Source organism: Urtica dioica, chromosome 10 (assembly GCF_054948205.1).
Source record: "Urtica dioica subsp. dioica isolate 48M chromosome 10, U.dioica_male_clone48M_v1_H2, whole genome shotgun sequence".
Taxonomy (NCBI): Eukaryota; Viridiplantae; Streptophyta; class Magnoliopsida; order Rosales; family Urticaceae; genus Urtica; species Urtica dioica.
This window is the reverse complement of record NC_142765.1, coordinates 20,673,815-20,695,962: the sequence shown is the minus strand read 5'-3', so window position 1 is coordinate 20,695,962 and position 22,148 is coordinate 20,673,815. Positions and strand designations below refer to the sequence as shown.

Sequence of the window (22,148 nt, the reverse complement as noted above, 5' to 3'; positions counted from 1 at the left end):
GTCTCAGCCCCACCGCCACGACGGGCTCTCTCCGACCGTGGCAGAGCCAAATATAAATTTAACTTAAGGGGGCTAATTGTAAAAAAAATAAAAATAAAAATTGGATGATAACATGTTAAATTTAAAGTTTACGCGACAATAAAAAGTTGAACTTAGAAATTAGAATGAGTTAAAAATTATGTTTGACATAAATATTTAGTATGCTTGTTCAAAGTTCAAACTACAGAAGTATTTTAGAGGGGTCAAATTCTAATTTTAGTAGATATATAGATATAGAAATTTTAAAATAAGTCTACTATTATACTGAGCACCAATAAGCACAGAGGCTTAATTTTAGTAACAGAGTATATGTTTAGCTCCGGAAGTACGTAAACGTAACTAAGCTTATATATAGCATTTAACAGAGCAGAGTAGGTTACTCTCTCTTTGCAGAACCATTTCTTTGTTATAAATTGATTGAACGTTCCTACAAAATTAAAGCACACTACAGAATATAATGAATGAACCAAAGAATTTATGATCTATAAAAATATACTTTAGACCTATAATGCCCTTGCTTTGTCCCAAACAAATGAAATTGAATCCTACAGCTTAACCATGGAACTTCCTTTCTTTTATTCTTCTTTCCTTCTTCGTCCAATCATTTACTAAAAAAATAAAATAAAAATGGTTGCACTATATATATAGTAATAATAATACTGATCTCTCAAAAGCTCGTAAAAGCTAATTACAAGAGCTTGCTTTCATGACTCATCTGAGCAAACCCGGGTCAGGGTCGGAACCCGAGGCTCGAACGACGATCGGGCTAAAGACCCGATATCTGTGGCTCCTCCAAAGCAAGAACCCGAACGAATACCCTTCCGTCGGAGCATCCACTCTGAAGCTCACCGTGAACCTCCGTTTCTGTCCCAAGGCCGTGAAGACGAGCCGGTCCGGGACCACTGTAACGTTGAACCCTCTGGGCTTGGACACTCGGGCCCGGTACACGCTCCTGGGCTTGTTGCCCACATTCGTCACGGTCCTCGTCACCGAAACCAGGCCTTTGAGGTTCGGGACCGATATGGAAGGGTAGTTCAGGTCCGAGGCGGTCTCGAGAGCGTGATGATCGTCGCACGTGGCGTTGTAGCCGGTGATCTGGCGGAGGGATTTCTGATCGTAGCCGATCGAGCAGAGGAACGAGATGTGATCGGACGGCGAGGAGTCGTAGACGAGCCCCGGGTCGAGGACTCGAGTCGGGTTCATGAAGCCCGAGCCGTGGTCGAACGCGTTGCCTCGTCTGTGGTTCGGGTCCGCCACGATCGGCTTGCGCTTCTTGTCCAACGTGCTTGCTGTTTATTTTTTTAACATGATTTTAGATTCGGACAATGACCAGAGTTCCATTGAGAGAGAACTATTTTTTGTTATTCAATTAGCTTAGAAGATATTACAAACTTAAACTTAAGTAACTTGTTAGATTTTAAATATATTAGGAAAATAGCCAACTTAAACGTTTGATATTGTTAAACAACCAAAGTTTGGTAAATTTTAGGTAAATAGCAACTTTCAGACGTAAATCTTAATTAAATAGCCACTTTCAAATAACAAACGTTGGCTATTTACCTAAGAATTACGTCTGAAATTGGCTATTTACTTGAGATTTACCAAACGTTGGCTATTTAGCAATGTCAAACGTTTAATTTGATCATTTTCCTAATTTAACACAATCTAAAACTCATAAAATTTAAACAATTTAATTATTTAGAGTTAAATTTGTTTTAATATATTTATATTTTCATAAACAAGTTATTCAATTTTTTAAGTTTAGTTGTAGAATTTCCTTTGAAAAAGACACTCTTAACTTTTTAATGACAAGGACTAAAATGTCATAAAACCAATAGCTCAAGGGACATTTTACTATATATATAAAAAAATAAAAAAAAAATAAAAAACTAGTTAAGGACTATAATAACAAACATGATCATAATATTATAGGGACTACTTGAGCTAAAAAAAAAAAGAAACTAGGAATTTACATATACCTGTTGTCATGATGGCAGATTTGATTGCCGATGGAGACCATGTTGGATGGACCGCTTTGACCAAGGCCGCGATGCCCGTGACGTGCGGGCAAGCCATGGAAGTTCCCGAGAGAACGTTGAACTCGAGTTTCGCTTTCGCAGGAGACCATGCCGCGAGTATGTTCAGTCCCGGTGCCATAACATCAGGCTGTTTTTTGTTTTTCGTTTAAAAATTCAGAGCCGAAAACAAAATAATAAGGGTCCGTAGGAATTTATAAACGAAAAGAGAAAATAGAAAGGAAAATAAGAAGGAAAATGTATTAACAAACTGTAGGATTTTATTTTCCATGGAAGATCAGGACAAAAATAAAATTCATCACATCAAAATATATATACACGTGGGACCCGCATTTGTATCTATTTTTTCACTTTCCCGCTTTCTTTCTCTCTAATTTTTCATGACTTCCAAACAAAACACAGAGTTTCAATTTTCTCACTCATTTCCCTTTCCCTTGCATTTCTCACAGAAAAGAATTTTCACCTTCAAAATCTCAGTTGAGAAAAGAATTTCAAAGTAACAGAGAAAATAGAAACGAAAAAGAAAATAGAAAGGATTAACAAATCACAGGAAAATATACTCAACAAAAAATAGAATTCATCAAAATTTATATGCATGGGACCCACGTTTGTTTCTATTTTCTCACTTTCCCTGCTTTCTTAATTTGTCAAACATAGAATTTTGATTTTCCAACTTATTTTTCCCATTTTCTCATTCTTTTTTATTTTCCCTCGCATTTTTCAGGTTCGAAACGGAGCCTAACGGAATAAAAGCTTAGAAAGAGAATTTTCACCTTCAAAATCTCGGGCGTCAAGGAATTCGGACCTTTAGAAGAGAACGCTGCGACTCGCGGAGCGGGTTGCGACCCCAATACCGTCTTAGCGGCCGTGATTCTCGCCATCGGGTTTCTGAGCCCAAACCAGACAGACAAAAAAAAAAAAAAAAAGTCTTTTAGCGATATAGTCATTTGACTTGTAGCGTTTTGTATAATAGCCAACTTTTTGTAAATTTTCTGTAAATAGCCACGTTAACTTATTTACGGCAATAAAAAAGACAAAAAAAAAAAAACCTAAAATAGGTGGGAATGTTTTTGGGTATTTTTGTCTTTTAAGTGCCGTAAATAAGTTGAGATGGCTTTTTACAAAAAATTTGAAAAAGGTTGGCTATCTAGCAATTCTTAGACTTTCGGTGGCTTATTTGGCTAATTTTTTAAAAAAAAAAATATATATATCAGCAAGCTCGTAGAAACTTAAAAAGGTAGCGAACAAGATTCGAACATGGTGCGATCGATGTAAGAGAGCAAGCGAGCCCCGGTCCGGAGACCAACAATGGTGGACGGGATGGTGAATGGAATTGCGACGTTTTTGTCCTCTTCGTCGATGAGAACCATCCCGACCCCACCGGCCTCTTTCACTACGATGCTCTTTTCGAGCTTAGACTCCATCGAGCTCTCCGCGTGTCGGCACACCAGAACCTTCCCGCGAGCCTCCGTGCTGTTCAGCGAGCTCTCCAAGCAGTAACTTTACGGAATAAATAAACAAAAGAAAAAAACATTGTGAGGTTTTTCGTACGAAATCGTTTTGCGAAGCCGCAACAAGCTTATCCAAAGTACCTTTCTCTTCACCTGGATTGATAAGGAGTGAAGTAACCGGCATTGACCTTGGAAGCGGACACGATTCTCGCTGGTTCCTTCATTTCCACAAGGCTTAAACTTTCCCCCTAAGAAAGAAAACAAAATCACGGCATTCGTAAAATTTTCAAGTCTGTCGCAATGGAATATCAGGCAAATTGACATTAGAGATGGGCATTTTAACCGGATTTTTTTTTCGCTAGTTAAAATTAATAAAAAAAATCAGTTAAATAATGTTAAACCGACGTTTAACAGTTTTAACTGATGTTTTAATATATTTCAGATTTAACCCCAGCTAATCATTAACAGAAAGTTCAAAAATGTCAAACTAAATCCTAATTAAAAAATTCCTGGTTAAGACTAACCGATTTCCCATCTTTATCCGACCTATATGCAACAAGTGCCTATATACACTGGCGGAGCCAGGTGACGACCAAGTGGAATCTCCCTGAACTTTTGAAAAATTATTTTTTCACTCCGAACTTTTATCAATTTTTATAACAGTGCCTAAAATCATATAATCATTTTCATACCGTGAAATTCTGCCGGCCGTTCTCGAGCGCGATATCGGAGACGAAATCCCGATCGGTGGAGCTAGCGGCGACGGTGAGCATCCACGGGGCGAGATTCGTGGCGGTGCCGGTCCTCCCGAGGTTCCCGGCCGAAGAGACGACCAAGATCCCTCGGCTCGAGGCGTGGAACGATCCGACGGATATCGCGTCCCCGAAATAGTCCCCCTGCGGGGAATCGGGCCCCAGGGAGAGCGAGAGGACGTGGACCCCGTCCCTGATGGCGTCGTCGAAGGCCGCGAGGAGGTCCACGTCGTAGCACCCCGAGTCCCAGCACGCCTTGTACGCCGCCACGCGGGCGTACGGGGCTCCGCCGCGGGCCCCGCCGGACGCCAGCCCAGCGTAGTCCATGTGGCGCACGAACCGGCCCGCCGCGATCGACGCCGTGTGGCTCCCGTGGCCCGAGCTGTCCCGAGCCGACATGAACGACACGACGTTCGTCTCTGACGACTCTTCTTCGGCTCTGTATCCGCTCATGTAATATCTGGCTCCAATCACTTTCCTGTCACAATCAATCATCGTATTTCAATCCCACCGAATAATAATGATTGCCTGCCCTTGTTCATGTACTATAATTTTAAGTCAATGTCACAAATAATTTAAATAAATAAAAACCTGTTGCAAGTTGAGGAATTGAATGCTTCTCCGGTCTGACAATGCCCTTTCCAAGAAGACGGAACCGGAGGCATACCGACATCGCTGAAACTCGGCGATTCGGGCCATATTCCTGTTTTTTTTTTTTTCGCACAACAAACATTTATCAAATTTAACTGTTACAAAAAAAAATTGAGTGAGGACTTTTTGCAAGCAAGTAGAGACAGACCAGTGTCAATGAAGCCAACAATGACATTGACTTGGTTCTTAGTGGAGTAACCAAGAACCTCCATTGTGTCATCGTCCAAGAGCCCCATGAAATCCCATGAATGAGTTGTGTGCAAAATTCTCTTCCTGTTGGGAAATACCGAAACCACCCCTGCCATCTCTGTCACCACCCCCACACAAAAAAAGAAGAAGAAAAAAAATCACCAACATTTTCATTTATTGCACCAAAAGCCCACCTGATTCTGCTCATTCTACATAAATGATTAATAATTGAATGGGGAAAAAAAAAAGAAGAATTAAAAAGGTTACTTGAGATTTGAGAAGCTTGGTCATGTGACAACTTGGCAGCAAAGCCTCTAAACCCATGCTTGTAGCTGTATATATGAGACTCTTGTGCTTGTTCAACGCTGTTCATCGTGAATACACATATATTATTAAATAAATTAACATTAAAATATTAAAAATAGAAATGGTCGGTGAAAATACCTTCCTCCATGAACAGAGGCAAGAATATGATGGTTTTGTCTCAAAAGCTCGTCTGGGTCTTCTTCCCCAGTTTTGCTTCCCATATAAACCACATAAACCTTTCCCAAAAAAAAAAAAATCAAAACCCAGAAATATAATCTGCAAATTATGGCAAGTTTATCTTTTATATATTCACGAGCTTACCTTAGAAGCGTGAGAAATTTCTATTTGAGCAAAAACCAGAAGAACAAAGAGCAGAGACTGAAAAAAAACACTGATGCTCTTCTCTCCGGTGTAACCAAAAGAAGCCATTTCAGAACTATTTTTTTTTTCTTTTTCCTTTCTCTCCTTTTTGTGCTGAAAGAAAGAGACGTTAATAACAACAACGGGCTTTTACGAAAAGCGAAAAGTTATGCTTTTTCACAGAGCACAAAACGCAATGCAATGCAAGTTCACTCGCTCAACGGAATAATGAGAGAGAAAGAGAATGATGAAAAAGATTTTTTTTTTTCTCTTTCTTATTTTCGTTGATGGCCTTACAAAAAGGTAATGAGGTGGATTGGGTTCTGATATGATGATATGATGATATGATGTATGATTCTTGGGGCGGAATTTTGGAATTTTTCTAAATACCAAATTATTTTTTTGTCTGTTTTCTTTATTTTGGTTGTATACGTGAAGATTGTGTATGTTTGTTATATAGTTGCATTGTGTGGGAAGAAAAGATTGGCGAATGACGAGATACACAAATGGACTACATATTATATATGGCAAAATTAATCACTATAGTAGCTAGCTGACAATTTTGTGTACTTTCGCAAACAAATCAAAAAATACAAAAACAAAATTAAATTAAAAGATAAGTGGAAAAAATGTGGCCTTGCCTCGTCTTCTGGCCGACCCGTGACATGTGGTTTGTTGAGTGAATTGCAAGTGAATTAAGGGGTTGCTTTACTTCATCAATTTGTAAACACCGCTATTGAGTATACGCAAATAAGTAAATATCAATTCTTATCCTAAACTCTAAATTTCGTTTTCTGCATTTAAATTAGCAAAAAATATCGTGAATGAACTTATTATTTACATATTGTTAAAACTAGATCTTTCTCACATTTTAAGAAAAAAAAAAATTGCTTTGAAACCTTTTGGTCTCATCGTCGAAAATCATCGAAAAATCGGAGACCATCGAAAAACATAACTTTAGGTTTTCGATTTCAAATCAATAGTTTCACAAACCCTAAAAAATAATCTTAAACCTTTATTAAAAAAAATCTATTAAATAGTCAATAAACATGTTTAAATTTAAAATCGAGAACAATTGCACGAAATGAGTTAAATGAGGAGGAAAAAAATGAAAGAGAAGTTTAAAAGATTTTAAGAGCATTTTTGTTCAAAAAGCGACAAACATCCAATTTTAATTGTGTATAAATAACACCTTCATTTGCGATATTTTGCTACTTAATAGGACTAAAAAAGAAAAACTTATCTTTTGATTTCATGTATATATATATATATATATATATATATATATATATATATATATAAGCAGTATGTCTCGCGCGTTGTTGCGGAATAATTAATATATTTTAGTCTGGATGAAGAAATATATGGAGACATGTCCATAAATATTTAGGTTTGAAAAAAATGAATTTAAATTTTTTCGAGACATTTTTATCTTTATGATTAGAAAAAAAGTTTGGTACGAATGAACACTACCTATGTCTAAGGTTCGATTTCTTATTTTTTTTTTCAAAAACAAAAAATTCACCGTTCATTGAACAGTGATTTGTGTCTGAAGATCAATCATCTACTTTATATATATATAGATAATAATATGATATATAATATTATTATATATATTTTAAGCTATCACAATCCTGTACTTTGCTTTGTAGTCTTTAATTTTTTTTTAATTATAAAATTGTATAAAATGATTTTGTAGAAGAAAAAAAGAACACTCATATAAGAAGTAGTTTCCTGTCATTTCTAAAATTTAACATAAAATGCGTGTATAATTCCTTACTTCAAGGACAGAGCACCTTGGATACAATAGTGCATATCAACATCACAAACAAGGGACATATCATCTATTTTATTACATAGTTTAAATTTGATCTCTACCACTAAATAAAGAATCTTATATATATTTTAATTTACAATTTTTATATTAATTTTTACGATGCCCTTCACCTATAGAATGCAGCACTCTGGTAGTAGTGCACCGTGCTACAGGGGATAAATATTTTTTTTTTTAACCATACCGGATAAATAGAATTAATCTCTTGGATAATAAAGAATTAAAATTGAAAGTAAAACCTATTTGTTTCAATTTTAGTAAGGGAAATGACATATATATACCTTGTATTTTAGTGAAATGTCGAATTTAACTTTTGATTTTAAAATAGGAAAAATTGTACAAAATAGTCATTTGAAACTTATTTATTAGCAAAATAGTCAAGGTTCCAACCTTTTAGCAAAGTAACCAAATTTATGTTTTCAAAATATTTTTTGACAGCCAAGATTAAATTTTTTGACGATTATTATAAGCAATTTATCATTTTCAAAAAAAATTAATCTTGGGTTCAAATTTTTTTTTTTAAACCAACTTACTGCACATTTTGGCTATTTCACTCAATTAAGACAAACATTGGCTATTTTGCAAACTCGTAACTTTAAATTGGCTATTTAGCTACATCACCCAATATGTCGAGTTCATACCATCTGTTTGACTAAAATGATGAAATTATAATTCGAAATAGATAACAGTGTCACAAATTTTATTTTTATTGAATTTTCATTGAACACCAATTATCTTTATTCATTCGCGTCATATATATAATTTATTTAAAAACGAAAAAACAAACAAAAGCTGTCTATGAATCGTAGAGAACACAGAACGAGGCAAGTGGTAAAAATCGACAGTTGATAGTCATCAAAATTACATATTCGAACCGAATATCCAGGATTCAGAGTTGCAATTTGAACACGGAATGAAGTCATCTCTTAGAAGATATGAATTTTATTATTTAATTTCGATTTAAGGTTATTTTTTATGTCAAAATTGAGAATTTGAAAGTTAAGGTACTGGTTTGGATTTGATTATGCTATTCTTACATAAGAGTTAACATTGAAAGGGAGATTTATAACACTGATATCTATTTAACGGTATAATTTTATTATTTTAGTTAAACATAGAGTATGAACTCGATATTTTTGAAAATCAAATGTTGAACTCGACATTTTACAAAATCAGAGGTTAAATTCGACATTTAACTAAAACACAATATATATATATATATATATATATATATATGTTATTTTACCTTTTAGTAATAATAAAAAAGCTGCTTCGAAATTGTTGTATGTTTTTGGTATAATGTCTTGATTACTTTTCAGTTTTAAATAACAAGAACTTAGTTAATTTGGGGCTATCTTTCACGAAAGTATTTTAAATCGACGGTTCAGATCTGTTCAACACGGTTTCTATAAGTCAATTTGTACAATATGGTAGAATCGCATCAATAAATTGAAATTTAAGATATCATTTAGTTGTGTTTTTAGTCACATATGCCAATTCTCTTAGATAATCAGAAGATGTGACATTTTTTAACAAGTGTATTATGCATAATTCGATGCTACTTGGTTGAAGGATGAATAATTGATAGTGACGCACCAGCATATATCTTAGCGAATTAATTGTCCGGCAAATTTTGTTTTTAGTGCTCGTAATTATATGCAATAGCTTATTAACAGCATAGTGCTTGATTTTGAATTAATATTGGTCTTTTTGTCAGATTCACTTGATAAAACGTGACGTTAATTATTACAAGGCGGTGTCTAGAGTTAACTTTATAAAAACAAACTTTAAAGATAAAAGAAAAAGAGAAAAACAAACGGTAATAAAAAGCTGATTGTATTGAAGCTAACCGTTAGAACATAATCATGTAAGATTAATTAGTGGCTTAAGTATACAATATATTTTTTCATTAATCTTCTTTATTTTTTTTATAAAAAAAAAAATCACAATATTTTGTACTTTGTTATAACGCAATATTGTTGATATGTTTGTAAATAGCTACCTTGAATTGCGGAGACCGTTTGGAATAAGTCTTTTTTTCATCAACACTCAAACCACAAATCATATGAACCTAAAAGATAAGGAAGCCGAACAACACAAGCCCAGAAAAAAAAAAAAAAAAAAAAAAAAAAAAAAAAAAGCCGAAAAAAAAAGTAAACAGTGAATCCTGTTAGTGGAAGACAGTGGGTGTCTCATCAGCTAGCAAAATATATATAAAATAGGGATATTTTCAGGTCTCAGCAATTTTATATTTTTTTTCCCTAATAAGTTCCGTTCCCTGGTTGCACACCGATTCTATCATATCATGGATTAATTATTTAATCAGTACTGGATTGTATATTTTTAATTAGTACTTAGGCTATCCAAATACGGTATCTTTGTATATTAAAAAGAATGATGTAGCTAAATAGTCAATTTAAAATTATAAATTTGTAAAATAGTTAAAGTTTGTCTTAATTTAAAATAGCTAAAATGTACAGTATTTTGATTTTTAAATTTTTTTTCTAAAAATTCATTTTTTGAAAGTGATAAATTGTTTATAATAATCGTAAAAAAAAATTAATTTTGAATGTAAAAAAAAATATGAAAATGTAAATTTGACTATTTTGTTGAAAAGTTATAATTTTAGCTATTTTACTAATTAATAAGTTTCAAATAGATATTTTATACAAAATTAAAGAAAAGACCGCACGAGTGTTTAGAGCATCTTTAATGGTCATTTGCTTAGCAATTTGAGGGATTTGCTAGTAAATAGCAAAAGTTTTAAGCTACTTGCTTATTATTGTTTTGCATATTAGCTATTGATTTAGCTTAGCAAATTGGCTCTATAGAGCAAATTGCTTAACCATTAACTTAGCAAAAAATGGATCCCATTTTTTTTTTCAACCAATGAGAACTATGTATCATGATAAGCTAATATGACATTTAGCTTACCATTAAAGATGCTCTTATTATATGTAAAGTCGCGCGTTTTGCAGCATTACATTCCCAATTTGGGTTTTTTTCAGTCGGGCCCACTATGCACAAGCCCACCACTCTAAATCAAGGTTTATATTCATTTGGGCCTTCCAATTCGTTTGGGCCTGATCAGGTTTTACTGATTCTAAAGGGGAAATGGCCGGTTCTAGTAATCATTTCAATAGTTTTGACCAAAATATAGAGTTTCTTATTTTGGACACTTTTAGTAGTTGTTTAAGTGAGCAAGTACATATTTGCCATTGACTTTATTTTTTGTTTTGAAAATACCTCATTAAACAATAGCGTCAGTTAATATTTCAAAACTCAAATGAAACCCATTTTTATCTTCTTGGTTCACGCTCTCTCATGTCTCCTCCGACTCTTTCTCTCTCTAAAACCCTCACCCACTTCGCCGAAATCGCGGAAATCCTCATCCACGTCGCCGAAATCTCTGGGTTCGTTGCTAATCTCTCCTAAATATCTCAAGTTCGTTCCTAATCTTCATTATTCTTTCAAATCTCTACGAATCACCTTTTTTCAAAGCTAAAAAAAAATCGCAGAAAATGACGGCCAAAAAACGCGCGCCGGTTCGGAAGAATCCGAGGACGACGAAGAAAGGTCTTGACGCCGCTGAAGAAAAGTCTCTCTAGCGAAGAAGTCTCCCGCCAAGAAGCCAACAACGTCTCATCGAGTGAAGAAACCAAAACCAGTCACTGAATTGCCGGCGTCAAATTAAGATGAGACATCGCCATTTGAGCTCTGAAAACGAAAAGCAACTGTAAATGAGGTACATTTCTTCACTTTGAGCATTTTGGGTAAATTTTTTATGGCATGCAAAGCTGAATTTGGGTTATTATGTATGTGATTGTAGAATTCTTTGATTTGCATTTTCTGTGTGTTGAAGATTTCATAGGTTATAATTTATGTAATTGTAGACATTTATAGCTATAGTCACTAGAATTGTAGATGTTTATGTCTACAATTTTACACCATTTTTTGTTGTAGATTTTTTTTTCGACATCTACAATTTATGGAATTGTAGACCTTTATGTCTATAATTCTTGTGAATGTAGCCATTTATATGAACTGTATATATAAATGGCTACAGTCACAAGAAATTGTAGAATGTTTTTTGTATGAGAACTGTTTGTGTAGATATAGTTCTGGTGATATGAGGACTGTTTGTGTAGAGTTTCATGTTTTTTTCTTGACATATGCAGGGATTTGTAAGATTTGTCCCTGAAGAAGAGATTGTGGACCATAACTTCATCTTCTTTGACGCATTGGACAAGTTTGAGGAGACCATGGGGCGGTGAAACTTGCGACCGGCTACGAATCTGACGACGAGTTTTCGACATCTTTGGGCTAGGATTTTTATGTTTACATGAACTCAAATCTCAAACTATGAAGTTACTTTTAAAACTATGTTTTATATTTTTGTATGGTTTTGTATGACAATTTGAAGCTTGAATGCCTAAACACTGCTATATATTTTGGTATGCTTTTGTTTTGTTTTGTTATGACTGTATGGCTTCGGTATGATTTTGTTTTGTTATGGGTGTGTCTACAGATGTGTATAGTGATGTCTACAATTGTGGTGATTGTAGACATATATATCTACAATTTGAACTGATTGTAGACATTAAATGTCTACAATCACCACAATTGTAGACATAAATGTCTACAATCAGTTTAATTGTAGACAATGATGTCTACAATTTGAACAACTTCTATCATGTAATGCATTCAAGACGTAAAAATACATAAATTAATAACTTCTATCACATAAGTAGTTATTCAAATGCGTACACTCAGCCGGAATTTGAGAAGTACATGTGTATGTTGAACTCTTAAATCCGGAAATAATTCATCCATTCCCCTCGGACAAAGGAAATTGACTGCTGCATGTAGTCCGGTTGTGACCAACTTCTCCACATTGCGAACACTTCCTACGAATAGGCTCTTCCCCTTGAGAAGGTATATGTCTCTTCCTCGGTCTAGTGACGGCATGTGCTCTGTGTGTCGGAGGCTGAATTACAAAATTCACGACCTCGGGGGGAATAGTCCACGTCTAAATATTACCATGGGGATATGGACACCTGCATAACTTGCCCTCCAGTACTCTGCACTATAGTAATGCGAAATGTAGCCCTCCACTTGTTCACCGAAGACGACACCATAATACCCAAATTTTCTCCCTCGACGTATACTGTGGGTTCGACCCATATACCACCGTGCTTCATAAATATATATATATATATATATATATATATATATATATATATATATATATATATTTCTGACATTCCTGCATAGAAAAAACGCATATCCAATTTTGTTATTATCGTGTATGAAAAAAATTAAATGTCTACAATAAGAATATTTGTAGATATAATATATTTACAATTATATATTGTCTACAATTATTGTAATTGTAGACATATAGGCACCTTCAGCTGTTGTAGACTAATACTTCTACAACAACGGAAGTTATAGAGTTATATGTCTACAACAGCTGAAGCTGTAGACCTATATGTCTACAATTACAATACGATGTATAACGGGGACAGTCTACAATTTCTGAGACTGTAGACATGTATGTCTACAATTCAAGAACGCGAAAAAACTCAAACATCCAAAAACATGAAGAACAACACACAAACAAACCCAGCAACAAACAACACAGAGACGACGGGTAATGGCACCAACAAACCCAGAACGACACAGATCTAAAACCCAGACAACAAACGCACGAAAACAAAGATGAATGACGAAAAAGAAGCTTTCTTTTAAGATGCACGATGATGACGTTGAACAAACATGCTCTCCGAAACCCATAAACTCAAAAATCCGACGAGGATGAACGAAAACCCAGAAACAAAAAGAGAGGAGAGAAGACGACGGCGACGATGGGCGAAAGAAACTTACTTTTAGACGAGGATGAGGTGGCCGGAGAGCTGAGCTTCACTTCAGAGAGACGCAGCTCATGGAGGAAGATGAAATGTCCTTCACACGCATGGAAAAAAGATAGGAGAGAGAGAGAGCTGGTCATGGCATAATAAACAAGATGTATGAGAATTCTTATTGAGCAAGTTTTGGTTTGTGGCTTGAATGAACAAAATTACAAATTAAAGGGCAAACCGGGTATCAAACTATTCTCTCTCCTCAAAACACTACTAAAAGTGTCAAAAAACAAGCTACTCTATATTTTGGTCCAAAACAATGAAATCACTACTAGAACCGGCCATTTTCCATTCTAAAGCTCTAAGGCAAAAAAATAAAGGGATTATTCCTATTCTATGACTTGTACCAAGATTTTGGACCAAAATCTACTAAACCCAAATAAATCCTAAACTATGACTACCTATTTTCACTAAATACCAAAATACCTTTAATTTTAATAACATTTGATTTTCTTTCTTATTTAAATATGAAAAATTAGTCGATCTAAGCCACATCAAACGTTGCAATTGTAATCTAGCCAACGTTTCGTTTAATTTTCGAATCTAGCCAAATTTGATGATGTGTCATATTTATGTAAGATGGTATTTACTATATTAGCCTTGGTTTGGTTTCAAAAATACTAGCCCACGTTTTGAAACTTGGTTTTGTAGCCGAATTTGTTATATTCGGTTTATATTTCGAATTTTAAAAAAAATTATATACTTGACAAAGTTAGTTATTGAGCGTTTTTTTCTTTAATGAACATTATAGCCGTGTAAGCAAATACAGTGTAAATGTTCGTACATTTTTGTTAATCTCCGTTGCTTTGTTAATTTCTGTTAATTATGGTAAATTTACATATGTGCAGGTAGAGCCGATTTCTTTCCTTTCTTTTAATACGCATTTAATACGGTATTTTTGTTTTCCAAATTTATTTTCTAATTTTGAATGAGATTTTATCATAATTACGTGTATTCATTATCTTGTTTGACTTATTCAATCAAATAAATATTTCATTTCCCTTTTAATTACATCACCGAATCTCATATTATGAATTCAAAAAGCTAAAATTAAATTGCTGAAATTATAGCCGTGTAAGCAAATACAGTGTAAATGTTTGTAAATTTTTGTTAATCTCCGCTGATTTGTTAATTTCTGTTAATTATGGTAAATTTTTTGTGCATTTATTGCATTAAATTTTTCTCTTTTAATTACATCACCGAATCTCCTATTAAATTAGTTAAATATCCAATTAAATTGCGAAAAAATCTGAAATTAATTGGCTGTATACAATTCAAACCGGTCAAACGTGGGCTAGTGTTTTGATCAAGTAAGTATAAGAAAAATGGTAAATTAGGTATTTTATATCCATAAATTTCAGTAAATGGCTAGATTGCAAAATTTACCAAACGTTAGATAGATTCCAAAAACCATGTTTCAAAATGGCTACGTTGCTAGTTTACCCTTTAATTATTTGACTTTCTTTTTTTATTTTTGGATTAATGGGATGAGTTATTCACGTCCCTCTCTCTTCCCTCTCTTCTCTTCGTTTTTCAGTTCATCATCTTTGTTTGGGTTCCTCTTTGTTTTTTCAGTTTAGGGTTAGAGATTTTCATGAAAAAAAATTGGTCATATTAAAAGTGTTTAAGTCGTTGAATTTCTGTGGTGTTGAAGTTAAAAAAACAAAGAAAAAACGATTCTCGAGATTCTGGAAAATTTTGAAAAGTTTCTGAAAATTTATGGGCTTTCGTTGATGATTTATTGACATTGATCTCAATAAATATTCATTTTTATTGACATTAATGTAAATAAATCTTCAACGTTTCTGGGTTTCCTTTGAAGATTTATTGACATCAATATGCATTTTTATTGATATTAATGTCAATAAATCTTCAACGATTCTGGAAAATTCATTTGAAAATTTATTGACATAGATGTCAATAAAAATGCATATTCTTCAACAAAAATCCATAAATTTTCAGAAACTTTTCAAAATTATATATTTGATTTATTGACATTGTCAATATTATGAATTTTTTTTTTGGAAACTTGAAAAATCTTTTTAAAAAAAGTTTTTTTTTAAAGATTTATTGTATATTTGTCTTTTTATTAACATGAATGTCAATTAATCTTCAAACGATTCTGAAAAATCTTTTGAAGATTCATTGACATCGTTGTCAATAAATTTTCATAGAATATGGTATGTTGAAGATTTATTGACATGACAAAATTTTATTGACGATGATGTCAATAAATCTTCAAAGAAATTTCCCGAATTTTGAAGATTATTGACATTCATGTCAATAAATTGACAAAAATTTCAATAAAACAATATAAACTATAAACAGTGTTGGTATGAAATATTTGAGCTGCTCAACCTGAGACCAAATAATGACTTTTATATCCACTTGATAGATATTTATAATAAATCCGCAACAATGCATCACCAATATATTAGGCGTGTAAATTTTATGATTGTGCCTGTGTAAGTTGTAATCATACTTATCGTCAATAGAGACACAACAAGGAAGAACAGAAAAAAAAAAGTCATCAGAATAACAAAAAAAAAAAATCAAAAGCAAACAGAATAAAAAACGCAGCCGCGAAAGAAAGAAGAACAAAAATATAGCAGCAAAAAAGAAAAAAAATCAATTTTTATGAAATGTAAAAAATATATCAGTAGAAAAAAATATGAACTTTGCCCACATTGAAACCAAGAAAATGGGTAAAATCAAATAAGTTCAAACTAAGGTGAAAAAAAAAAAATCATGCCAAACGGAGAAGCCATTGAAGACAAAAATGGCAACAATGAGAAAAACATCACCGTCGGAAGGAGGAGATCAAGAGCTGATCCCAGGCCTCCCAAACGACGTCGCCGAGCTATGCCTCCTCCGACCACCGCTGTCGTGCCCTCGACCCCGGCCCACCTCAGCTCCTCCCACCTCGCCGTCGACGGCACCGGAATCCTCTTCGCCCATGCCTAACCAAAGGAGTCGAGAGCAACGGCGAGTTTCAAATCCCGCCAGGCGTGACTGAGCAACGAATGCGTTGGAGCTCGATGATCGTCTCCGTCGAGCTGGTTTCCGCTCGATTCGGAAGCCGAGCCGCACCGCTTCCTCGCTCCGTGTTGTGCGTTGACACCAGCTTGTTGTGGACGTCGTTGATAAGCTTCTTCAAGTAGTACCAGTTTTCTCCGGCGATGATTTGAGTTTTGATTTTAGGGTTTGGCTATTGATTGAAGAACACACATCAAAGAAGAAGATAAAATCGTTGTAGCAGAGAGAGAGAGAGAGAATGACAAATGAGTGGGAGAGTAAAAAAAGGGTAAAAGAGTAAGTTAAACAAAATGAAAGTCATATATTTGGATTAATTTAGACATATTGGATTTTGGTCAAAAAATAGTGTGGAGGTAATAGTTTAGGAATAATCCCAAAAAATAGATTGACCGTGCTTCACACGATGTGGAGTTTTTTTTTTTTTTTTTTTTTTTATTTATTATAACCAAAATGGTCCTCATTATTATTATTATTATTTTGCGAAATTAGCCATTCTATAAAGTAATTGGATGGAATTATCGTGAAAATGTGTACCTTAATATTATATTACCTAACAAAGAAATTAACCGTTCAAATGAAAATGTGTGTACTGATACCTAATATAATATAGTCGATAAGCAGAGAGGTCGTTGGTTCGATCTCAATTGATAGCAAAAATACTTAAAAAAAAAAAATTGAAAATGTGTGACTATAATCTATGATTTCAAACGGCTGTTAGCATAAACAACCAAACGTATTAAAGCATTTAATATAATTAATCGAATTCCAATCAAACACATAAATCACAAATCAATTAATACCTCAAGATGGTAGAATAACAACTCTATCCAAAAACATAATGACGTTTATTCTGACGTTTAGCAATGTGGATGACGACCCACTAGCAGGAATAAATACATAATGAAATAAATACTTTCGAGTTCTAGGGTTGCTGGAGGAAATACCAAAATTGAATTTGATACTAAAAATGAAAATAAAAATGATAAAGCTAGAATCATCCTTTATTATAACAGTATTGATTATTGGCGCGACTCACGATCTTGAACGACCCACTCAGCATTTAACACGTGGACACCAAAAAGCATTAAACGTCCACGTGTTAAATGCTGAGTGGGTCATTCAAGCTCGTGAGTCGTACCGAATAGCAATACCGTTATTATAATTATATAACGAGTGAAGAGAGATAGAGATACTATCAAGCACAATTAAATTTGGGCGTTCGGCTGGAACTTCCCTCCCGGTTCCAGCCAAATGCTTTTTCCGGTGTTTAATGGATCAAAAGGTTCTGGTTGTCAGGATAGTTCCGTTCCAATGCTGGAAATTGACGATTAAAAAAAAATGACAAATGCAGAAAACCGTTAAATATAAATTAATAAGCAGTTCTCCGCCACGGCGAACATGAGAAATATGTAATCTCGGGATTGGAGATTAATACAAACGTTTCCAGGTTGTACTTGGTATTTCCTGTATACTCCGTGGGCCGCTCTGGACGGCTGGAACCGAAAATTCCGACCTTTTCTAGATCTGAGTGCCCGTGTTTATGAAATTACTAGGTCATGTGGCATCATCAAGATATTCCCTATTATTCTATTTATAGAATAGTATATCTTATTGTGAGAAACAAATAATATATTCATTTTATTTAATGAGAATATCATGAAGATGTTCTATGTTATTCAGATACCTGAATAATATATTATAATATAAGAATTTAATAAATATTAGATATGACCTGAATATTTTATTTATAAAAGTATCTTAAAGATATTTGATTTATTCTGTCTATAGAATATATATCTCATATTATTCTATATGGCTAAGCTAACGCTATAAATAGGGAGATTGAGATACTGCAAAATTTGTCCAATAGCCTTGTTCCACACTTGGAATTTCTAGAAGTCCGTTTCCCCTGGTTCCCCCCCCCCCCCCCCCCCCCCCTTGAGAAAATTCGTCTATACCTCTTCCCAAAGAAGAAAAAAAAAAAGAATCATTCCAACACCTTGTTGGAATAATTAGTGATAAAGAGTTGGCCCACGCTTTGGTTCTATCCCATTCAAAGAACCGACTTGGTAGACTTGGTGTTGATCCAACACAATGCAAGGAACGCGAAGGGCACGAAGAACGTGAGGAACATGAAGAACACGAAGATTGTCCACCGGCGTGGAAAATCAAATAGTGAGAAATAAAATAAGTGATTTCTTATCTCATTATGCCTTAAGGTTGTTTTGCTAACCGCACCTTCTTCTAGATTAATTAGTTTTTCTCGAGAGCTAAAACGAGTACAAAAACTAAATAAAAAAAAGTGTTTTGAATTAAAATTGTTTTGAATTCATCTTTCCGCATTAAACACAAAAAACGGTTTTTCTAGTAATTTTTCCGTTACGAGCTTCATGAATTCGTTCCAAAAGTTTGTAAGAATTTTTTGTAAAGATATAAAAAAAACTACCAACACTTCTACAAAAAAAAAAAGGCAATGGTATTCTAGTTGTGAGTGAGGTTTCGGCCTCTCTCTGAAGAATTATTATTAAAGAGTCCAGTAATCACTGAAAATGCAACATTCCTTTAACAAAAAAAGTATGGTCACGACGTTTCTGTTTAAAATATCCTTGGTAACATTGTAATGCAAGTAAATTCTATTCCTATTTGATTTGTTGTGGAGCTGTCAAACTTGAGTACATTAGGATAAAAGAGGCTTTTAGATGCGACATTTGTCGCATCTAAAAGTCGAAATATCTTATCTAAAAGTCATTTAAAAAGCAACAAGCGTTCATCTAATGAATCGATTTGACCTAGCTTTTAGATGCAACATTAAATGCGACATATCGCATCTAAAATCTAAGTCAAACTAAAAAGGGGAAATATTCAGGCATGATATTTAGTCAAGGAAAAATTGAACGAGATTCACTACAACAAATATTGAGGGTGTTTGACATGATATTAATGGACCATTCATTAAAATAAGTTGGTTAAATGATTTTATGTGTTTTAAAAAAAAAAAAATTAAAAATCATTCAAGTCATTAAAAGTGGGCTTAAATGAGATTTTGACCATTATTTTTAATTCTAGTAGATAGGTGAATTAAACTCATTTATAATGTCTATCGTTTTAAACATATTAGTTTATTATATATATATATATATATATATATATATATATATATATATATATATATATAATACGAATATGAATGTATTATATGTAAATGAACTATAGATTTTAATAAATTTATTATTAATCATAGTAACAAAATAAATAAATAAATAAACAAAAAATTGGTTACGTAAGCCACCTAAACTATAGGAATTGTAAATTAGCCAACCTTTGATAAATAATTTGTAAATAGCCAACTTGCATACGTGACAGCCTATTAACTATCTAAAATATATGTTTGGTTTTGTTAAATAAGGCTTTTATTAATTTGTTAATAAGTTTACTTGGCTATTTACAAGAAATTAACCAAAGGTGGGCTATATCTCAATCCACTATATCCGTGTGGCTATATAACTTAATAACCCATAAATAAATAATCATCTTCTTTTATCAACAAGTAAAACAATTAGGATTTATAGTTTATGAAATTCTCGGACATTCATTTAAAATTCAAATTTGAATAGCCAATTCGGTTGTCATATTAAATGGAGAGGATTTGAATGAAATGATCGGTTTGAATGTTGCGCCAAACAAAAAAACGTCAGCATAGCCCGCTCCCTCTCTCTGCTTGAAGAACCCAAAAACCAGATCTAGATCTACCAAAAAAGTTTTCCAGATCTAGATCTAAATCTCTCCCCTGAGGCCAGATCCGACGGAGACTTCGGTCACCGATTGGGTGTCGGCTTAGGGGGAGGAGGTACGACGGATAGAGATCGGTAAAGGGAGTCGATTGAAGAGAATGGTGTTGGAGGCGGTGTGTTGCAGCGCGATTCCTCAGAGGCAGAGGCATGGCGGCTCGGGTCCTCGGCGACGGAGGCTCGTCCCCTCGGCGATAGCGGTGCGGCTCGTCTTCTCTGCATCGGTGACGCACCTCGGAGCCTCGGTGGCGAAGTGGCTCCGCTCCCCATCGACGGTGGTGCGGCTCGTCCCACGGCGAAGGCAGCGCGTCTCCGTGCCTCGACGACAGCGGAGGGGCTCGGGTCCTCGGCGACGGAGGCTCGTCCCCTCGGCGACAGCGGTGCGGCTCGTCTTCTTTGCGTCGGTGGCGCACCTCGGAGCCTCGGTGGCGAAGTGGCTCCGCTCCCCATCGACGGTGGTGCGGCTCGTCCCACGGCAAAGGCAGCACGTCTCTGTGCCTCGACGACAGCGGAGGGGCTCGGCTCCTCGGCGACAGTGGTGCAACGTGGTTCATCGGCAACAACAACGTGACGTGGCTCCTCGTGGCCATCATCCTCCCATCGTATCGGTGTTGGCTCTCGTGTGCCGGACTCTGGTTCCGTTTTTAGTTTTTCTTTTTAGTTTTAGCTTTAGTTTGTGTGTGAAACTTTTATTTTATTATTGTGATTTGCTTGATTTGGTTTATTATGGATGCGGATTAGCCGTTGTCCCCTTTTCCGTTATGGATTTCCTGTTAGAGTTTTTTCTATGCAGGCAGAAGAATCATCTTCTTCTTGGTCATCGGATCAAGGTTGATTGGACTTCTCCATCATCCGTTATGGATATTTTGAAAGAGCCATGTGTGCTCGATTTCTCTTGTGCTCGCTGTTCTTCCTCTTGTTGGAAGTATGCACAAAGTTGCGCGATTATATGAACCTAGTGTTAGATTCACTTCGACTTAGGTTTGTTGTGTTCCTTGTACTAAGATGTAATTCTCCTGTATTTTTAGGTATTTTACCCATTTCTGAATGGAAATCCGTTTATTTAAAAAAAAAAAAAATGTTGCGCCAAACAGACTCATTATATATTTCATTGCCATTATAATTGATTGGTCAAGTACAAATCAACGTATGGCGCAATTATCGCAAGTTGACTATGATCTCTTCCTTAACTTCATGTGATGATCATTAAATATAATATATAAATTACCACACTCGTTCCAAATAGTGTGCAATCGTCAAGCTAGTTTGTCTATGGATAATATTGTACGCAGGCTTTTAACCAACTCTATGAAGAAAAATTTTTTCCCTTTCTCACCATTTGTAAAATAAAATATCATCCTCAAGATATACGCTACTCAACCATCATGAAACATGTGGGAACCCAAAATTCAATAACATTACATCTATACGCAATGTGAATCATAAATTGACTTAGATGGACATTGCTTTAGCTATTTCTTTTCATTATTTAAGAAAAATATACTATACGTACTTTACACTTGATGAAAGTTCTTATACCACGTTTATCATCACTGAAATATTAAGGCTTATTGCATATATCATCTCTTTTCTTAATTGTGAATCATTAAAATCAGCTAATTATTGAAAAAATTCGTTTTATAAAAAATACACAAATCTATAATAACAAATTCTAACATATGTGGTATTTTCTTGTCATGAATCATCAATCAAGTATTTTTCTTGAGATAAAACAGCCATATTTATTTCATATTTAAAACAAATTAAAAAATAATTTTAAAAAAA

At 34.5% G+C, this 22,148-nt stretch overlaps 1 protein-coding gene across 1 annotated transcript; it reads right to left on the bottom strand.

Annotated features, from left to right (window-relative positions):
* Positions 1 to 466: 466 nt before the first annotated feature.
* LOC149383890 (subtilisin-like serine-protease S) lies at positions 467 to 6,275 on the bottom strand. The gene is made up of 11 exons (XM_089628710.1): positions 5,746 to 6,275; positions 5,563 to 5,660; positions 5,386 to 5,483; positions 5,078 to 5,236; positions 4,870 to 4,981; positions 4,219 to 4,756; positions 3,680 to 3,774; positions 3,333 to 3,575; positions 2,849 to 2,963; positions 2,019 to 2,205; positions 467 to 1,328 (listed from the first exon to the last, which is right to left on the bottom strand). Exons 1-11 carry the CDS (start codon positions 5,851 to 5,853, stop codon positions 751 to 753), a joined length of 2,331 nt encoding a protein of 776 aa, XP_089484836.1. The 5' UTR covers positions 5,854 to 6,275; the 3' UTR covers positions 467 to 750.
* Between the last annotated feature and the right edge of the window lie 15,873 nt (positions 6,276 to 22,148).